We start from the raw sequence: 17,750 nt of genomic DNA on the forward strand, positions 1-17,750 counted from the left end.
AGAAGAAGAAGAAGAAGAAGAAGAAGAAGAAGAAGAAGAGGAGGAGGTGGTTGAGGGTGGAGGAAATTCAACATGAGAAACAGAAAGAGAAAGAAGTCAGCCTGAAGGTGGAATTGGAGTCGTCGGAGGGAGCGGCCAGTGCTCACTGACTTACCACTCGGTCACCACTCACCAACTCACCAACTCACTACTTGTGGAAGAATTCACTAATTACCTAGTTAGACACCAACCTTACCTAGAACACCTCCACCTCCACCTCCACCTCCACCGCCGCCGCAGAAGGGCCCCACGACCTCCCTTAGGCTACTCCGTATTGTATCCATGATATTCCGTACTTTACTGAGTAGGCATGTATCATCCTCCTCCGCTCAGCTTTTCATTTCCACATTAGGTATACAGTCTTACCTTACCTTACTAGCTATGGGGTACGGATACTGCCTATCTGCATCTGACCTATCTACCTACATTCTACACGGATCGATCTCTGCCATTGGGTCGTAACTGATTAAGATTGACCGGAAAAGGAATCCTACCCGTCAAATTGGTATGATTGGATGTGGGGAAGAACAACTCGCTGGAACCCACCTAATACCCTGGCTGGCTAGACACTGGTCAGACCACTTATTATCGACAATAAAACAGTAAGTCAATAATGAATCAGACGGGAAGGATCCCGCTTGGTGCGGACTGTTGGAGCGCTCGGGGAGCTCCCCGGTGGCTTTTTTCTCTTGTTGGCTCTCTTCAAAGTTCAAACTCTTTCCCCCACTCCGAATCGCGCCTATCTCGCAGGCTCTCAGACCCTCCAGCTCGGGCCATCTTGCTCCAAAAGAGGCAAAAGGTCTTTGGGAAATCTACCGGCCCTATCTGGTAGGACAACCGCGAGGTGAGGCACAGCGTGCATAATGATAGAGTGGTGCATAGTTGGGGGTGCTTTCTAGCTGAAAACACTCACATCCTATCTGTCCGTATGCATCGGTCGTATGCCCTTAGACTCCCTCCTAAATGACTACCATCATTGAACAAGACAGGAAGAATGGGATCATGACGTTAGACCAGTGGTTGGCCCAGTTTGGGCCGTAAGATCATGACGAAATAAGGCCATCCGGCCACAACAAAGAGACAGAAGAGGTACTGGAGGGCTTTTGTTGTCGCAGTAGCTTAGAGCAAGGTGCGTGTGTCATCTCGTATTGCTTGTGTACGCTGTCCGTGGCTGCTGTAGGTGAATGGCTAGACGGGCTTTAGTGTGAACCACTCAAAAGAGGATCTACTGGCAAGATCGCAGGAAGAATGCGAACAATGACGTCATGTAGTCTGGCCGTCACAATTCCAAGGTCGTACTCCCAGGCAATATCAATAGAGCACTATGATAATTGTCTGCAGTATGCCGAAGGTGAATATGCTCTTTATCCGCGGATATCATCAAGCCACCTCGAAAAGAGATACCTTACCCTTCATTGCTACGAGAGAAGGTAGAACTTTCTATGTACTTGTAAACAGAGGAGCTCCTATTTCCTCTTTCCCATGTTTGCCCTATCCCATCTGAAAGTTCAGCTGTCAATCCCCATTTATGGAGTCGCCCAAACCGCACCGGTGCAAAGGGCCAATTGAGTCAATCACCGCAGCAGCAGCAGTGGCGGTTGCAGAACCCAGTGCTCCATTTTGCTCTCGATTATCGGACTGTTCCGCTCTCCTCGAATAGGAGAGGGTTTTTGCTCAAGTGCCAAATCACATCTGCAACATGCCCTGCAGTGGATAATTGTCCTTCCTATGATACGGCCGATACCACCACGAATGTCCCAAAAAGCCTTCTCAACCGTAATCGTAATTCTAGAGGACAAGCCCGTCTAAGAGCACCGAAGTGCAAGCCCCGTGACCTTGCGCTGCCCCAGTCTTGGGAGGAGAGGATCAGTTTGCACTGCAGACCGCTAAAGTGCACGAGATGTCAAGATGTCAAAAGTACCAGCCCGCCCTTGTTTCCGTGCTGCCTACTTATGCATCAGTTGCAGGACAAAGTCTATGTTCTGCTGATCGTAATTAGTCACTGCACCGACTGCTCTTTGTTCATGAGTGCCATAAAGCTTTTCCAGTGCTATTTGTCCGTTAGCCCTAACAACATTGGCAAGGCCTTCCTGGGAACACGAAGACTACATTGATCAGGGCTCACTCTGTTCTGTGAGAAGCTGTTTCTGTGGATATGTTCTGCGAATCATGAAGCGCAGATTGTAAGTCTTGGACTCGCTGAGTTGTAGGGACTGTTGGAGGAAAGCGGTAATGGCTCATGGAGTCATCACTCAGTCCCGAGTCCACTCCGTTCCGTCCAGTAGTTACCTCTGCCTTGAAAATGGCTAGCCCTAATTCTCAGCTACGGTCTTGGCATTCCCAAAGGAATGGGAATTCCCCACCCAGCAACTGACTAAGCATCAAAAACCACTTAACGCGTCGGTAACCGGAGCAACATAGTCCCGACGCGTTCGTGTTGCGGTCGCGTCCCATGCAAAGCTCGACGGAAAAATGCCAATGCAAAGCAAAAGTGCCAAACACATTCATCCATTCTATCAACACCCTCAGCTTCTGGCCAACGCACCCACCCTCCCTTAAGGCTGGCCCTTCTGATTGACTGGCAGCAAACTGGACACTTATCTGAGATATCACCAGCTCGCCGAGTGTTGTAACATCTCACATTTGTCTTAGTTGAAAGGATCCTTACCACATACTCCCAACGGCCTTACCCTGGCCATCCGCCCTTCGCCATGTCCTCCCTTTTTGATGCCGTCCTGCAGTCGGAATTGGGCTCGACGGCGGGCTCTCGCCGTCTTCATTCGGATCAAATCCCCAGCTCACGACCGCAGCCACCTTCAGAAAGCAATGGACCGATGAGCGATATGCACGGCTATCCAGACGAGCAAGGAGCAGACTCCAACGCCTCGACCGTAGGCCGACTCCGCAATCCATATCTTCCCCCTCCTCCCCCAGTGACCGATGTTGCTGGAGAGAAAGTACAACAAGCGTTCGAGGAACTGCTTGAGACATACGTGGAGGAGCCTTCACTCTCACAGCCGCCCCCGCCGTCTGCGGAAATCTTGAGCGACAAGTACTACATTGCTCAAATCCGAGGCATGGCCAAATTCGAGCTTTCGACGCTCTATGTGGATTTTACGCACCTGACCTCCCTAAGCAACCCTATCCTGGCAGACGCGATTGCCAACCAATATTATCGGTTCCAACCCTTTCTCACCAAGGCCCTGAACAACCTGATCGCTAAGTATGAACCGGAATATTATGCTGCGCATCGCCAGGCCACCGCCACTAGCAGCATCTCTTCGCAAGCAGGTACCTCTATGGTTGCGGGCAACTCAAGCGTGTCTGATAATCCCGACTTGGAGCGTGATATTCGCGAGAAGACTAGGCACCAGCAGACCGATAGGCTATTCTCGCTGGCGTTCTATAACCTACCCCTGGTGTCCCGGCTGCGCCAACTTCGGACGTCTCAGATTGGAAAGCTAGTCTCTGTATCCGGCACAGTCACGCGTACCTCTGAGATCCGACCCGAGCTATCTCTCGGTACTTTCACTTGTGAACTGTGTAAGGCAGTGTGTCCCAATGTGGAACAGACTTTCCGCTACACTGAGCCCGCACAATGCCCCAACGACACCTGCGGGAATCGCACCGCATGGCGGCTGGATATTGGCAAGAGTACTTTTGTTGATTGGCAGAAGGTCAAATTGCAGGAGTCGTCTCATGAAATCCCAACTGGTAGCATGCCGCGGACAATGGACATTATTCTGCGAGGTGAGATGGTGGATCGTGCTAAGGCTGGTGAGCGGTGCATCTTCACTGGTACACTGATTGTGGTGCCAGATGTGAGCCAGCTGGGTTTGCCAGGGGTGCGACCGGAAGCTGTCCGTGATGATGGTGCCTTCCGGGGAAGTGACATTGGTGGTGGCGGTGTGAGTGGTCTGAAAGCTCTTGGTATCAGAGACCTCACCTATCGACTCGCGTTCCTTGCTTGTATGGTGACACCTGATACAACGACTCCCGGTCAACAGACGAAACAGCAGTTGAATGGCCAGTCACATAATATCCTGGCTTCGCTCAACCAGATCTCAGATCCTGAGACTGATGAAGATCAGGCGCAGGAGGCTTTGCTTCAAAGTCTTACGCCCTACGAAGTTCAAGACTTGAAGAAACTCGTGCATTCGGAGTATATCTACGCACGGCTGATCGACTCCATTGCTCCCATGATCTACGGTCACCGGCAAATTAAGAAGGGCATATTGCTACAACTGATTGGAGGAGTCAGCAAGAATACCGAACAGGAGAATTTACAACTCCGTGGTGATATCAACATCTGCATTGTTGGTGACCCCTCAACCAGCAAAAGTCAATTCCTGAAGTGAGTAATTCGACCCTCCGGTGGTTCCTAGATGGTGATACTGATACATTCTTATCCAGGTATGTGTGTTCTTTACATCCTCGAGCTGTTTATACCAGTGGCAAAGCCTCCTCTGCAGCGGGTTTGACTGCGGCTGTTGTCAAGGATGCCGAGACGGGCGAGTTCACAATCGAAGCGGGAGCTCTGATGTTAGCTGTATGTGATCCATACTATCACTGTGCCGAGTAACCACAGAACTAACCCTTTCTCTGAAACAGAATGGAGGAGGTATCTGCTGTATTGATGAATTCGATAAAATGGACCTTGGCGACCAAGTTGCGATCCACGAAGCCATGGAACAACAGACGATTTCTATCGCCAAGGCTGGTATTCATACTACCCTTAACGCACGTGCGTCGATTCTCGCCGCGGCAAACCCCATTGGTGGCCGTTACAACCCGAAGACTACATTGCGTGGCAACTTGAACTTTAGTGCTCCCATCATGAGCAGATTCGATCTATTCTTCGTGGTCCGAGACGACCCTAATGAAACAGTGGATCGCAACCTTGCGGACCACATTGTCAACGTGCACATGAACCGCGATGAAGCAGTCAACCCGGAGCTCAGCACTGAGCAATTACTGCGTTACATCCGCTTCGCAAGAACATTCAGACCCGTGTTCACGGAGGAGGCTAAGGCCTATTTGGTTGAGAAGTACAAGGAACTTCGTGCCGGCGATGCCCAAGGTGGCATGGGCCGCTCCTCTTACCGTATCACGGTTCGACAGCTTGAATCTCTCATCCGTCTTTCCGAGGCCGTTGCAAAGGCCAACTGTGTAGAGGAGATTGTCCCCAGCTTTGTGCGTGAAGCCTACGACCTTCTGCGGCAAAGCATGGTGACTGTCGAGAAAGATGATGTTGAAGTTGATGATGAAGTCAACGCTGCTAGCGGTCACGCTGCCGATGAAGATCATGAAATGGGTGACCGTGATCGCGAAGGCGACAGCCCCATGCGTGATGAAGGCGAGCCGGCACAACAGACCCAGCCGCCTCGCACACGTACCAAGATCACTTATGACAAATACATGAAGATCTTGAACTTGCTTGTACGACGTGTGCGCGACGATGAGTCGATGTCTGGTGAAGGAGTTGAGCAGGAAGAACTTCTCGTCTGGTACCTGGAACAGGTCGAGTCTGAACTGGAAACCGAGGAAGATCTGGAGCAAGAACGCTCCCTGGCTGTCAAGGTTTTGAAGCGGATGGTCAAGGTACGTACTGTGTTGCACTTACCCTCGCTCCATCCCACTGATCTCACGCTAACTTACATCGACAGGACAACATTCTTATGCCTATTCGTGGACAAGGTCTGGTCGACCCAGCTGATGAGTCTGCACAAGTGGAGCGGACTATCTATGTCATGCATCCCAATTGTGCCATCGACGAGGAGTGATTCGGCGCCTGATGTACTAGGAATAGGGCAAGGTAATGGGAATTGGTGAAGCAGGAGTAATGGTGCCCGGTGCCCTTGGTTGTTATGAGTGATGATTTTCTGATCTATTTTTACATGAAGTTACCCGCACATTGTCGGTGGAGCGTATGTGATCTTGGACTGTTTAGTCTGGAGTACATGCATGGGTGACAGTTTTGCCGTCATATCCTATGAATATAATAGCTCATGAATTGCCGTTACGTCCATTTCATTCTCGAACTTATGTTCCTCCTCATTTCCACCTCAATTGATATGGTGCTTGGTCCATTCATTGTGACATCGTTCATCATCTATACCGTCTCTACTTGACCTCACCTCTGCTCCACATATCGAAGCCATCCTTGGAGGTCGCTTCAGCCTTCTTCCTCTTCGCCCATTCTTCCCAAAATTGAACTTTGCCCTACTTGGTCAAGCCTTTCAACTTACCTTGCTTACATCCTACTTTCACCCAGCACTCATTCCGGACAACATACGCGCATCTTTCTAGTCAATCAAGTCAGCCATCTTCGCAAGCACCTTCATCCTTCTTGGCCATCAGCCCTCCTTTGACTTTGCAATTGTCATTCTCAATCACTACTTGATCAAGCCTCACCTTTGCTGGAACACTCTCTGCCCTTCTCTTGGTCTTGTTCCTCGCGCCATTGGGCCAACCTCCTGCCATTTAAATATCACCCATCCTCTCATCCTCTCCTGATCTTCCATCCTCCTCAGTCAGCCTCCTACAATATAAATACCATACAGCCTCTCATCCTCTCCTGTTCTTCCACTCTTCCCAGCCAACATCCTTTCTTCTGAGTACCCAACCATTCTTATATACTCTCCTCGTTCTCCTGATTCTCTCCATCAGCTTCGTTATATTCCTGGCACCTTACACCCTATATGCAAGCCGCGTTATCAGATCCAGCTCTGGATTCCTTACTTCCATTGAGAGTCCCTTCGCTTCCCTCCTCCACACTCCCGTCAGCCAAATCGCCTGCTTGCACGCTTCCGTCAGCCACCGTTCCTTCTTCCTCACATCACCTGATCCTTTATCTCTTATACTGCTTCACCCGTTCCTCTTATCCTCTATTGTTATCCACGTGACACGAGATATCTCGCAAACCATGTCTACAGACAACCCCACAAACCTCGAGGAGAAGGGGGTCTCTCGGGCGGAGAGAGATACTGCCAACCAGACCGAGGCTCCGGCGGCCGCCGCGAGCCAGCGAGGACTCGAGATCACCCAAATGGCAGTTGGAGAGGCAGGTACGACGACTAATCTCGACGATAGCAGCCATCGATTTCTCCCACACCCAGGTAAGCAGGCTTCCTTGCATATGGCTTCGATTCATACTTCGTGATACTGACGTTGCAATTCAGACGAACGCTGGATTACAGACGTCGGACCGGAATTGCCATTGGTTCCTTTCTCTGGCCTCAACCATCCAAATGGAGAGGATTCGCTTTTTGTTTCGGACTCTAGGATTTCCGTGGAGCATTCGTCTTTTCAGCCTGCAGATGTGCGGATGGCGCGTCCAGATGAATCCGCCTTACCTTGTGTTCAAGGCTCTGTTACTTCCAGACAGCCTCCGTCTTTCCCTCCCGCTGATGTGCAGATGGCAGATGCAATCGCTCCACCTTGCAATCAAGACTCTCTCACTCCCATGCAGCATTTGTCTATCCAGCCTGCCGATGTGCAGGTGATGCATTTGGGTGGGCCAGATTTGGAACAACTCATCCGACCGAACGTATGGGACACGGAAATTGCAGCGCTGATGAAAGATCTGGATGGTCAACTTGAATCGACGACGAATAATGTGCTTCAGAATCCAGAGCCCATGAATCCAGAGTTTGATAAAGCGGATAAAGATCCTTCGGCAGATGTCAACGAAAATGACGAAGATCCTCAGCCACCGTTGGATAATGCGTCTATCGCCGCTTCAGCGTCATCTGGAGCGGGAGATGCTCACCCTGGATCAGTGAGCCTAGCTCATGATGGTGACGAGGCTGAGTGGCCTGATGACGAGCTTGATACTATAGCCCAACAAGACAACTCGAACGCAAAGTGGGTGACATATGACCTTACTCCCGCAGGGCGGTGACTGATTACTGGTTATAGATTCAAAGCTGCAGAACGCCACTTTCAGAGCATTGAGAATCCTTCTTTGGCAGATCAGATTCGCTTTGAAGCTGCTGAAATGGAAGAAGAAGCGCGCGAGAGAAGAGTTGCCGCGAGAGAAGCTTTTCAAGCAGAAAACCAGTCGACAATCTCTAATGATGAGGATTTAGGAGCAGTGCTCGACGAACAAGTGTCTGCTGAAGTCATGGCGCAGCCGTCGGAGAGTACCGTGCAGCCCGCTCAGAATGCCGCCGAGTCGACTGGCCAGGGCCAGCGGTCACCAGTCCAAAGAATCAGAAAGAATAGACTTTCAGCTGAGGAGAAGCGCAAGAGCAAGAAGTATGGCCTCGATTCTGTCTTGAAGCAAACGGGCCAGAAAACAGCAAGAAAGTCTAGAAAACGGAGAAATGAAGACACTGCACCTGATTCCGAGCCAGTCGATGCTCCCACACGCAAAAAGGCAAAAAGACTTACTACTCAGGCGTCTGAAAAGTTTCTCAGCGCTCTAATCACCCCTAATATTATCGAAGATGCGCACGCTAGTGCTTCTGCACAGGCCATGCCTGAGTTTGGAGAGAGGGACAAAGAGAAGGCATTCAGACGGATGATTGCCAGCATTCCTGCGGCAGATCTTGCTGAAGCGAAGTCGGACCATAACAAAATAATAATCGCAAGCCGCAAATTCTCCAAAGGGGTGAGAAAAGACGGGACAGGAGGCTATCGCATCCCAGGTATGAGAACAAGCTTGTACCACTATCAACTGCTGGGAGCAGCATTCATGCGCGATCGAGAGAACTCATCTTATCCACCCCACGGCGGATTTCTGAGCGATTTCATGGGTTTGGGTAAGACCATTCAAGCACTAGGTGAGTAAGAATCCTTAGGCCTCCCATCAGCATAACATGCTAACGAAAGCCTAGCAAACATGGTCGATGGGCGGCCCTCGGACCCAGAAGACCCGATCAAAACCACACTGATTGTTGTTCCATCACACTTGGTATCTCATTGGAAGAATCAAATTATCAAACATTGCGATGGTATCGATCTCAAGGAGATTGTCACGTACTGTGCTGGACATAGATTGGATACATTGGACATTGTTGGAAGCCTCCAGGAATACAGTGTCATCATCACCACGTACGACGAGGTGAGAAGGTCATATCCCCAAAGCTGCAAGCCACCAGCACCGACCGGGACTGAAGACGAAGTGATTGCATGGTGGGATGAACGTTATGAAGAGCATCTCGGCCCTCTGCATAAGATAAAGTATCACCGGATCATTCTTGATGAGGGACACCTCATCAGAAATCATGGTTCGGCTGTTTCGATGGCTGTCTGCGCTTTGACTGGCACTCATAAGTGGATCCTGAGTGGCACACCTATACACAACTATATCGATGAATTATTTCCTCAATTTGACTTCCTGGGGGTACCCGGCACCAAAACCCACGAAAAGTTTCTCAGAGATTTCTGTCAGGACGAAAATAGCCACATGCGCCTGGTCAATCTCATACGATCATTCATGCTCCGCCGAACTCACGCCAGTCGGCTTTTCTCATTTCCTTTGGTCAAACTACCGGATGTTCATGATGAAGTCATCAGAGCCGAGTTTTGTGATGCTGAACGTGAGCTTTTCAATGCCATTGAAGACCTTTTCATTCGGAACATTAATCAGCTTGCGAAACACAAGCATCCGAAGCTGGCTCAATACCGATGTTTCCTGACGATGATATTGATACTCCGCATGTTCTGCAGTCACCTTCTCACCGCTCATGATATCATCAAGAAACTACTGTCAGAAAGACATCTTATGGCGAAACTCTCTAGGATGGCTAATGGGCGAGATGAACAGGACCCCACGTTCATAATAGTACAAAGGCTCATTGCGATCCGCAGCAACCCAACAGTCATCTGCGACAAACGTGAAGAGCATCTGGTTGATTCCCCAAATCTTCAAGGAGATAAGGAGAAGCTAGTAAGGGACTATTATGACTTGATGCTCAAACTCCATGAAAGTGAGCAATGGGATGAACGTCTTAAGAGGAACAGTTGTCCACACTGCAAGTGTGTTCCCGTCTATCCCGTCATCACATCCTGCCATCATCTCTACTGCGAGGAGTGCTACAGTTATCTCTCTGTCAATGAGAGCACAGACGATGGCAAGCCGATGTGCCGTGTCTGTCAGGAACCTATTCAGGAAGCAGCCTATTGTGACGCGGTCGAAGACATTGAGCTTACACAGACACAATCCACGAAGAACCCGAAGCAAGATACAGCAACTCAACGCAAGAAGAAATCCAAGACTGGCGTGTGGCGAAAGCCTCAGGGCTCATTTCGGCGGCCTGCTTACCTGAATTCGGATGAGGAGCTACCTACCGAGCCAGATGCGGACGAGCAAACAGACTGGATAGAAGCATGCGCGAGTCAAATGCCATCAGCCAAACTGACCAAGATCCGAGACCTGGTGGCGAAATGGCTGGCTGAGTCGCCAAGGAACAAGATTGTTATCTTCACTCAATTTCTCGACTTCATCCGCATCTTGGGGAAGATGTGCCAGAGGGAGAAGTGGCCGGCAACTTCGGTAGGGAGTTCATTCCAAACCTGCCTATCCCCCATTCTTCAGAATGACTAACAGTTTCAAGTTGACTGGAAAAATGAATCTGGCCAAACGAGAAGCAAGCATGGAGCAGTTCAGCGACGTGAACGGCAACACGAAGATCATGCTGGCGAGCCTGAAGGCTGGTGGCATAGGACTGGATTTGACCGCGGCGAACAAGTGCATTCTGGTCGATTTGTGGTGGAACGATGCCGTACAGGATCAGGTACGGACACCACGCCCGGGTCTATCAGTTCTGCGGATGAAGAGGAATAGCTTGCTAACTCGATGGCAGGCTTTCTGCCGGGTGTGGCGCATTGGCCAGACTCAAGAGGTGGAGTACAAGAAGATCATCGTCAGCGAAACCATCGATGACTATCTTCTCCGGCTTCAATCAGAGAAACTGGCGTCGATCGATCAGACCATCGGCGACGAAAAGCTCAAGAGCCGCGACACAATGGAAGAACTGCTCAACATGTTTGCAGATGTCGAGGTCGATCCAAATGGCGCCTTCAGGTTGACCCGCAAACCCAAGAAGTCGAATGCGTACTCGAAGTCAGACGGCAAGGGAAAGGAGAAGGAGAAGCAGAGCGAACCCCCGGAGTCGGAGGAAGTCCCGGCTGAGTCCTGAACCCAGATCTCCCTCTTTCTTTTGGTCGACACTGAAGCTTTATCATATACGAAACGAGCTTGGAATTTCTCTTTATTTCTACTATCTCATTTGTGATACCCTTCAAGTTATCGGTTTTGAATAGTTTTCTTTGAGGCAAAAAAAAAAAAAAAAAAAAAAAGAAAGAGAAAACTAATATAATCAAATAAGTACTAAAAACTCTAGCTACACTTCTGTTTTTCCGAGGATTCCAAGAACTTTCCTGCAAAAGCCCGCAGAGAAGACTGCATTCGGGGATAAGGCTTTGATCAATCAATCAATCAATCAGAAGGCCTCAGGCACTTACTTCCTCATATACATACTTACTTATAGAGGTACTGTAATAGGCCTTGATTATTTATATCACTAAGAATAATCAGTAATATATCTCTTCATAGAGGTAAAGACTTACTTGATATCATATTATCTTCGCGAAGAAAAGTTGGTAGCTTGGGTAAGAAACACAACGTGTGGAAGTTTCAGAGTCACGTATTGAAGTAGACGGATCACATTGGCTATCAAGCCCATAAGCTTCACAACAACAACCCCGAAGTTCGCCTGCAATCTGAAACAATGCATCGGACTCAAACATGAAAACAGGCAAGCACAACGATCAACACCGTCAGCACTCTCAGCTTTCATCTCGACTCGCTTCATCCTCCATTAGTGCTGGGATCCGCAGACACACACACACACACACACAGAATTCACGTACAAGCCCAAGCAAGCACAGCACAACTTACAGTCGCCTGGTACCACGGCGGACCTTTTTCCCTCCAGCGACAGCCATACCAGCCTGCACCGGTATCTGCTGCAGCATCTGATCCCCTTGCATCTGCTCCTCCCGCTGCCTCGCAACCGAGAGCGCAAGCGCAGCCATCTCCGACGCGGTCAAATTCTGCGAGGACCAGGGTAACCAGAGACCACTCGCGTCCGGCGTGACCTGATCGTGCTCTGCGAAGTCAAACTCCGGAGGAGGATTGATAGTAATCTCCTCGACTGGAGCCAGTGTAGCGTGATTTGTGCCATCATCCATGAGCAGCTCTTGGCTCGTGTGCACTGAGAAAGGAGCCACGAGGTCGGGAACCTGAGTCCACGGTCCAACGGTGGCCTCGGGTTCGTCGAAGAACGCTGCAGACGGCGGGTTGGTATCGCCTGTGGTGGTGGTGAGGATGGTGGTGAGGTGCGCGTTGACATCCCAGTTGAAGGCATTTGTGTCCATGGAGTGTTGGGTGGTGGGCGTGCTGGAGAGACTGTTCTCGGGGGCGGGGAACATGGTGATACTGTCGAGATCTAGGTTGAGATCCATATCCATGTTCATGTCTGTGTCCGTCTCCAGGTTGGTGTTGAGGGTGAGGTCATGGGTTGCGAAGATGTTGGTGTTGCCGTTGCGGGTGCTGCTGTTCGGATAGATAGTCACAGCGGTGCTGCTGTCTTCGTGGTGTTGCTCCCCTCTTCCTCCTCCTCCTCCTCCTCCTCCTCCTCCTCCTCCTCCTTCTTCTACGGGCTCACCGTTCCAAGGTCCCTCGTCGACGTTCTCCTTGTCTTCATCCCATGGAGCGAAGACGTTCACTCTGATCTCTTGGAATTGAATCTCAATGTCGTCGGGGTCTTCGTAGATAGGAAAACCCGTCCTGGAGAAGGAAGGATGGTAATGATGATGGTGATGAACCTGGTTCTCTGCTGCTGCGCAAGGCTCAAGATCATTAAAGAGGTAATTCAGGGGATACTCTGAGCTGAGAACGGGAATGTAAGTACGATACGTGTGTGAGGAGTGGGAGGCCGGTGGTGGGACAGCACAGTTGGCTGTGTCTGCCACCTCGCCAACAGCAAGTCCCGCTGTGCCGTTCAGAGGTATAGAATCAGAGAGTGTGCTTGGAAAGTGACCGCTTGGCTCGTCCACTCCATAGGCCATGACCCGGTCAACATCCATCTGTTGTCTATCCGTTGCGCCGGCGGCCCTTGCGTGGGAGAACTTCATCGAATCGAGGAGAGACGCAGCACATGCAAAGCTGGGCAGGTTCAAAGCTGCTTCGAGAGCGTCCGTACTGTTCCGCTCGGTCTTCCGCTTCTTATCGTAATGATGGCGTGGAGGAGAGCTTGCGTTCTTGTTCTCGGGGTTTCTCTGTTTGCCGTCGTCAAGATCTTCTGCCTCTCCGCGCTGCGTGAATGTGCGAACTTTGACATTTGGAGAAGAGGATCGCTTCGCGTTGTACGGAGGAGTGATCATTTTGACGCTGTGGTTCGTGGTCGGCCAGGACTGAGTTCGGGTGATGTCAGTATATAAAGTGCCACGAAAGGTTTAAAAAGTTTGTGCAATGAAGGATAATTTTGAAAAACTATCGGGACACAGGTTCGGCTCACAGTGTCCATGGTTTCAGTACACTTGTACAGAGGCTTCGTGCTCGCGTTCGTGATTCTCAAGCAGTGAGAAGTTACTCTCAGTCATATCAGATGTTTGTTCTTGGAGGCCGTCGAGTTCAGGTTAGTCCTAGTGAATATGGATAGAGAAGAGTAAACTCCTGCAGTGTAATGTAGTTGCAAATCTGAAGATATAGACACACCAAGATTGTGAGACACAAAAAAACGGCGTCACTGTTGTGGTGAGTGGAAAGGGAATACTGTACCGAGAAACTAGTCAAGCGAGGCTGGCGATAGCGATGACGATTCGTCTCATCACTGTGAACTTGATCAACGAGGCAAGAGCAGAGACTGAGTAAGATAGCTGCCACCGCCTGAATAAGGCCTGTTGAGAGTGGAGTTGGCGAGGGATGCTAAAGGGAAGGATGGAGGGGAGGGAGAAGGAGGGATTTCGCAACTGGAAAGCGGGCCAATCTATGAGGCAAAGCCAAAGCGCGCAGGCTCGTGATTGACTAATACACTCACAATGTCAACTAGAGCATTGGGATGATTCTCTGATGAGTGTTTCCTACTATATCTACACGTTTCCTACTACTGATCTACAATCAAGGAACCACGGTCGAACAATAGAACTTCATTGGAGCCATCAAGCCTTCTCGAAACCCAGGCGCATTTGTGATGGCGTGAGATCATTATCTGTTAAGAATAAGACCTAGTATCCGCCTATTGCTCTCAATTTTGTCGTTTCATTTGGAAGAAGTTGTCCCGCAAAGGAGAGAATCCAGTGGTGATACAGTCTCTCAGTACTCGTCACAGAGCCGATATCCTGTCAGCAAGCCTTCCACACCCACATCTGCCATGCATCCAGCTAGTAGCAAAATAAATAGGTAAGAAATAGATACAGGCAATGCCCATGTATCAAGATAGCATAGCAAGGGGGAATGGACGGGCGCCTCAAGATATAGACGAATATGTGTTCGAGATATCCTCCATTACCTGGAACTAGGACGAGCATTTGGGCACCCCCACTGCCCTGTTACGCTTATCTGAACTGTCCAGGTCCAATCATGCCACCGCGGGCGTCACCGCCAACTTGACCGAACATATCCAACGGGTGTCGAGATGGAGGGCCTTGTGGTGGAGGAACGCCCTCGAAAGGAGGCTGTCCGCGAGGTCCGAGTCCCATCATAACATCGCCGTTATGTGGCATAGGCGGAAATGAGGGCGGGGGGCCGTTCATGTAACCAGGGGGAGGCATCATCCCAGGAGGCGGAGGGAAGCCGGCCGAACCACCGCCATTGACGCGCGGAAAAGGCTCACGCTCGTTGAGAGGAGGAGCACTGCCGTGCATTGGCATCATGTTTGCCATGTAGGTCGGATTTACACCACGTGTAGGAGTTGGGATACCTGGGGGAGGGGCCAAAGGCGCCGGTCCTCCAGCAGGCTGCGGGGGCATTTGAGGGCCCGCCCATCCAGGCGGCGGCATATGCTCGAAGCCTGGCGGTCTTTGCATACCCATGGGAGGATGTCCTTGACCGTGAGGAGCCCTGGTTCCACCGGGCGTGATGGGGACTTGGCCACCAGGAGGGAAAGGAATGTCGTCAAAGTATCCCATCGGGGGCCCATTCACGGGCCGTCTCCGAAGGTGTTCAGCGTCAGCTCTCTGGATATTCGCAATCGCCGGATCATCCAGAAAGTTGGGGCCCTTTTGAACAGGAGGGATACCAGGGGGAGGAGACAGCACATCCGGCATGTTCATCATACCGGGCACAGGACCGGCACTCTGTGGCTGATTATGGCCACCCGGAGCAGGGCCATTTACAGGAGTGACGCGAACTTGCTGCATCAGTCGTAGAAGGTGTTCTCTGTCACGAGCCTGTGTTTCCGGGGGGTATGGGTTTTCCTTGAATGGAGGGCCAGCGGCTCGAGACGGCGTCTCCAGCATAGCCAGATACTCCTGTTGCTTGATATGTTCCCGAGAAGGAGAAGAAACAGCGCTCTGAACCTGTTCCGCCTGCACCAAGGAGGGAGGCCGATTAGCAGGCATAGTATCATTATGTGGTGTCCCGTTACGCGATTTTCCGCCTCCAAGCATAAGCAGAATACGTTGAAATCCTTCTTGGTCGGCATCAGTTGAGCCGGCAGGCGTCAGAGCTGGAGACCTGGTATCAGGTTGAGGTTCTGGATCTCTCGCAGGACTTCCTGGCGGAGGACTAAAAAGTCCAGCAAATCGAGACGACTTCATGGCTTTAGCAGCTTGGGCGTCCTTCTTTGGAGTTGCCTCCACTTGCACAGGCGGGGCGCTGACCTCCGGTGCAGGCGCAGGCGCAGGCTTGGATTCGCTCAGCAATCCAAAGAACCGCTCCATGGCTGAGTCCTGCTGGAAGGGCGTGCCATTACTGCTGAAAATCTCACCATCGGTAGGTCGAGTATCTGGCTGCTGAGGGGGTGCAACTTCAGTCTCGGCGGGAATCTCGTGGTTGTCCGTTGCAGGAGGCTGAGAACCAGCTTTCATTCGTTCCTTCCAACGCTCAAAGTCCTCTTGTGTATGCACCCTCCGATACTCATCCTTGTCGTTGGTATCCAGCCACTCAGGCTCCTGTTCAAGTTTAGCACCACGGGTCCAATCGCGATCAGCACCGTGTCGATCCCGACGCCATTCTCGGTTACGGATCGGGGTCTTGTCCTCTTCTGCTTCGGGTGTATCGTGGGGAGCGCTGTCCTCTCGGAACCAGCTTCCTTCATGCCTAGCGCGCCCCGGTGTACCGTCCTTGCGAAGGGTAAACCGAGTGTCCTTGCTGTCTCTCACAGTCCGATCATGAGTCGGCTCGCGTTGGTCGCGAGTATCCCATCTGTCGAACTCTCCATTACGCCTGGGCTTGCGGTCCTGTTCCTCCGGGCCAAACGTGCGACGGGGACGTCCATTAATCCAGTCTTCCTTGTCCCCGCGCCGAGCATTGAACGCACCCATCTTTCCATCGCGTCGATCGAAATCCCTGTCGTTGGGATCCCGTTCCTTGAAGAACTTGTCTCGAAAGGCAAACCGATCGGTTTTCAGGTCCTCGGAATCGTGCGGCCTGGATGACCTATCCGTGGAATCTATGGATCCCTTACCAGCGATGCGAGAGGCAGAAGCGAAAGCGGTCTTAGGAGGTCCGAGAATGATATCCTCTGGAATACAGCAGCAAATGCTCGTGTTAGTGATGGCCGTGCTATTCCGTCTCGGCAAAAAGACTGTGTTCTTTACCTGAGTTCGAGTTCCGGGACATGTGACGGTTATCGAAGAGGCTCGGCCGTCTAGGTGTAGTCTCATTGGGATTGGTGGATTCTCGGGAATTTGAGGTTTTTCGTTGTGTAGTTGGGTCGGGGATGGGGCTAGAAGTAGAATGTATCAGCTTCATGACGACCTTTGGCTGGGCCTATTTGTGGAGGGAGGATCATCAAGGTGCCCTACCCCATCCATTCGTCTACTGGCGGCAGTGTAGGAGGTCGAACGACCAGAGGCGATCCGCGCAGCCATAGCAGCTCATCGACATGATAACGTCGTGCCATGAGGATGGCTAGGAGGAGAGTGTGTGATGCTATTCGGGGGTTGCGGTTACAACGATTTCATTGGTTGCGGACGGGAGTGATGATGAGTGAGTAGCGATAGTGGAGAGATATGATAAGAGTCAAGCACGGAGAGAGAGGTGGTTTGAGTTTGAGTTAGAGCTGAAGAGGAGCTGGGATTTTGCGACAGGTGTGTAGGAAGATCAAACGAGCCAAAGATGGCAGGCCGTTGCCAGTGGCAAGGCCGAAAGGCGGAGGGAGCTTCGATCGGTCAAGTGTTCAAGCAACTGGTTTGGGGGGGGGGGAGCGGATGAGGGGCACCACAACAGTTGGAAAATTTTCCACGATGAACTCTCTCGGAAATGATAGTAGGATCAAAATCAGGGAGTGAATCGGAGATAGAAATGAAGCAGAAGGCTGCAGGAACAATGTGGAGGGTACGGGGGTTGGGGGCGTATGAACGGGGGCGGGTTTGAATGGGAGGTGAGAGAGAGAGAGAGAGAGAGAGAGAGAGAGAGAGAGGAGGCAGTTCAGTTCAGGTGAAAGGGTGGAAGTTCCAAGTTGCGGTGCGGGCAGGCAAAAGATCGAGGCGAAGTTTACGGCACTGCAAAACGTGTGCACTACCCAATCAGGCAA

At 51.1% G+C, this 17,750-nt stretch overlaps 5 protein-coding genes across 5 annotated transcripts in view; 2 read left to right on the forward strand and 3 right to left on the reverse strand.

The window, feature by feature from the left end:
• BO82DRAFT_358292 (uncharacterized protein) overlaps positions 1 to 100 on the reverse strand; it is a 591-nt gene extending 491 nt beyond the window's left edge. Inside the window, exon 1 of the mRNA XM_025636246.1 lies at positions 18 to 100. Within this exon, the coding sequence (XP_025487525.1) occupies positions 18 to 74 (57 nt within the window). The 5' untranslated portion in view covers positions 75 to 100. The remainder of the gene's footprint in view (positions 1 to 17) is intronic.
• A 2,452-nt stretch (positions 101 to 2,552) lies between these two features.
• BO82DRAFT_319750 (MCM DNA helicase complex subunit MCM6) lies at positions 2,553 to 6,063 on the forward strand. The gene is made up of 4 exons (XM_025632690.1): positions 2,553 to 4,393; positions 4,453 to 4,588; positions 4,651 to 5,640; positions 5,706 to 6,063. The coding sequence occupies exons 1-4, from the start codon at positions 2,751 to 2,753 to the stop codon at positions 5,820 to 5,822; spliced, it is 2,886 nt and encodes a 961-aa protein (XP_025487526.1). The 5' UTR covers positions 2,553 to 2,750; the 3' UTR covers positions 5,823 to 6,063.
• Positions 6,064 to 8,164: 2,101 nt separating this feature from the next.
• BO82DRAFT_423791 (putative SNF2 family helicase) lies at positions 8,165 to 11,322 on the forward strand (the record flags this gene model as incomplete). The annotated part of the gene is made up of 5 exons (XM_025640267.1): positions 8,165 to 8,825; positions 8,880 to 9,705; positions 9,838 to 10,540; positions 10,602 to 10,781; positions 10,851 to 11,322. The coding sequence occupies 5 exons, from the start codon at positions 8,165 to 8,167 to the stop codon at positions 11,184 to 11,186; spliced, it is 2,706 nt and encodes a 901-aa protein (XP_025487527.1). The 3' UTR covers positions 11,187 to 11,322.
• A 621-nt stretch (positions 11,323 to 11,943) lies between these two features.
• BO82DRAFT_368554 (uncharacterized protein) lies at positions 11,944 to 13,434 on the reverse strand (the record flags this gene model as incomplete). Its single annotated transcript, XM_025637129.1, has 1 exon — positions 11,944 to 13,434. One exon carries the CDS (start codon positions 13,432 to 13,434, stop codon positions 11,944 to 11,946), a length of 1,491 nt encoding a protein of 496 aa, XP_025487528.1.
• A 749-nt stretch (positions 13,435 to 14,183) lies between these two features.
• Positions 14,184 to 17,442, reverse strand: BO82DRAFT_358294 (uncharacterized protein). The gene is made up of 3 exons (XM_025636247.1): positions 17,020 to 17,442; positions 16,813 to 16,940; positions 14,184 to 16,736 (listed from the first exon to the last, which is right to left on the reverse strand). The coding sequence occupies exons 1-3, from the start codon at positions 17,022 to 17,024 to the stop codon at positions 14,608 to 14,610; spliced, it is 2,262 nt and encodes a 753-aa protein (XP_025487529.1). The 5' UTR covers positions 17,025 to 17,442; the 3' UTR covers positions 14,184 to 14,607.
• Positions 17,443 to 17,750: the final 308 nt, after the last annotated feature.

This window comes from Aspergillus uvarum, assembly GCF_003184745.1.
Source record: "Aspergillus uvarum CBS 121591 unplaced genomic scaffold BO82scaffold_69, whole genome shotgun sequence".
In the NCBI taxonomy this organism is placed as follows: domain Eukaryota; kingdom Fungi; phylum Ascomycota; class Eurotiomycetes; order Eurotiales; family Aspergillaceae; genus Aspergillus; species Aspergillus uvarum.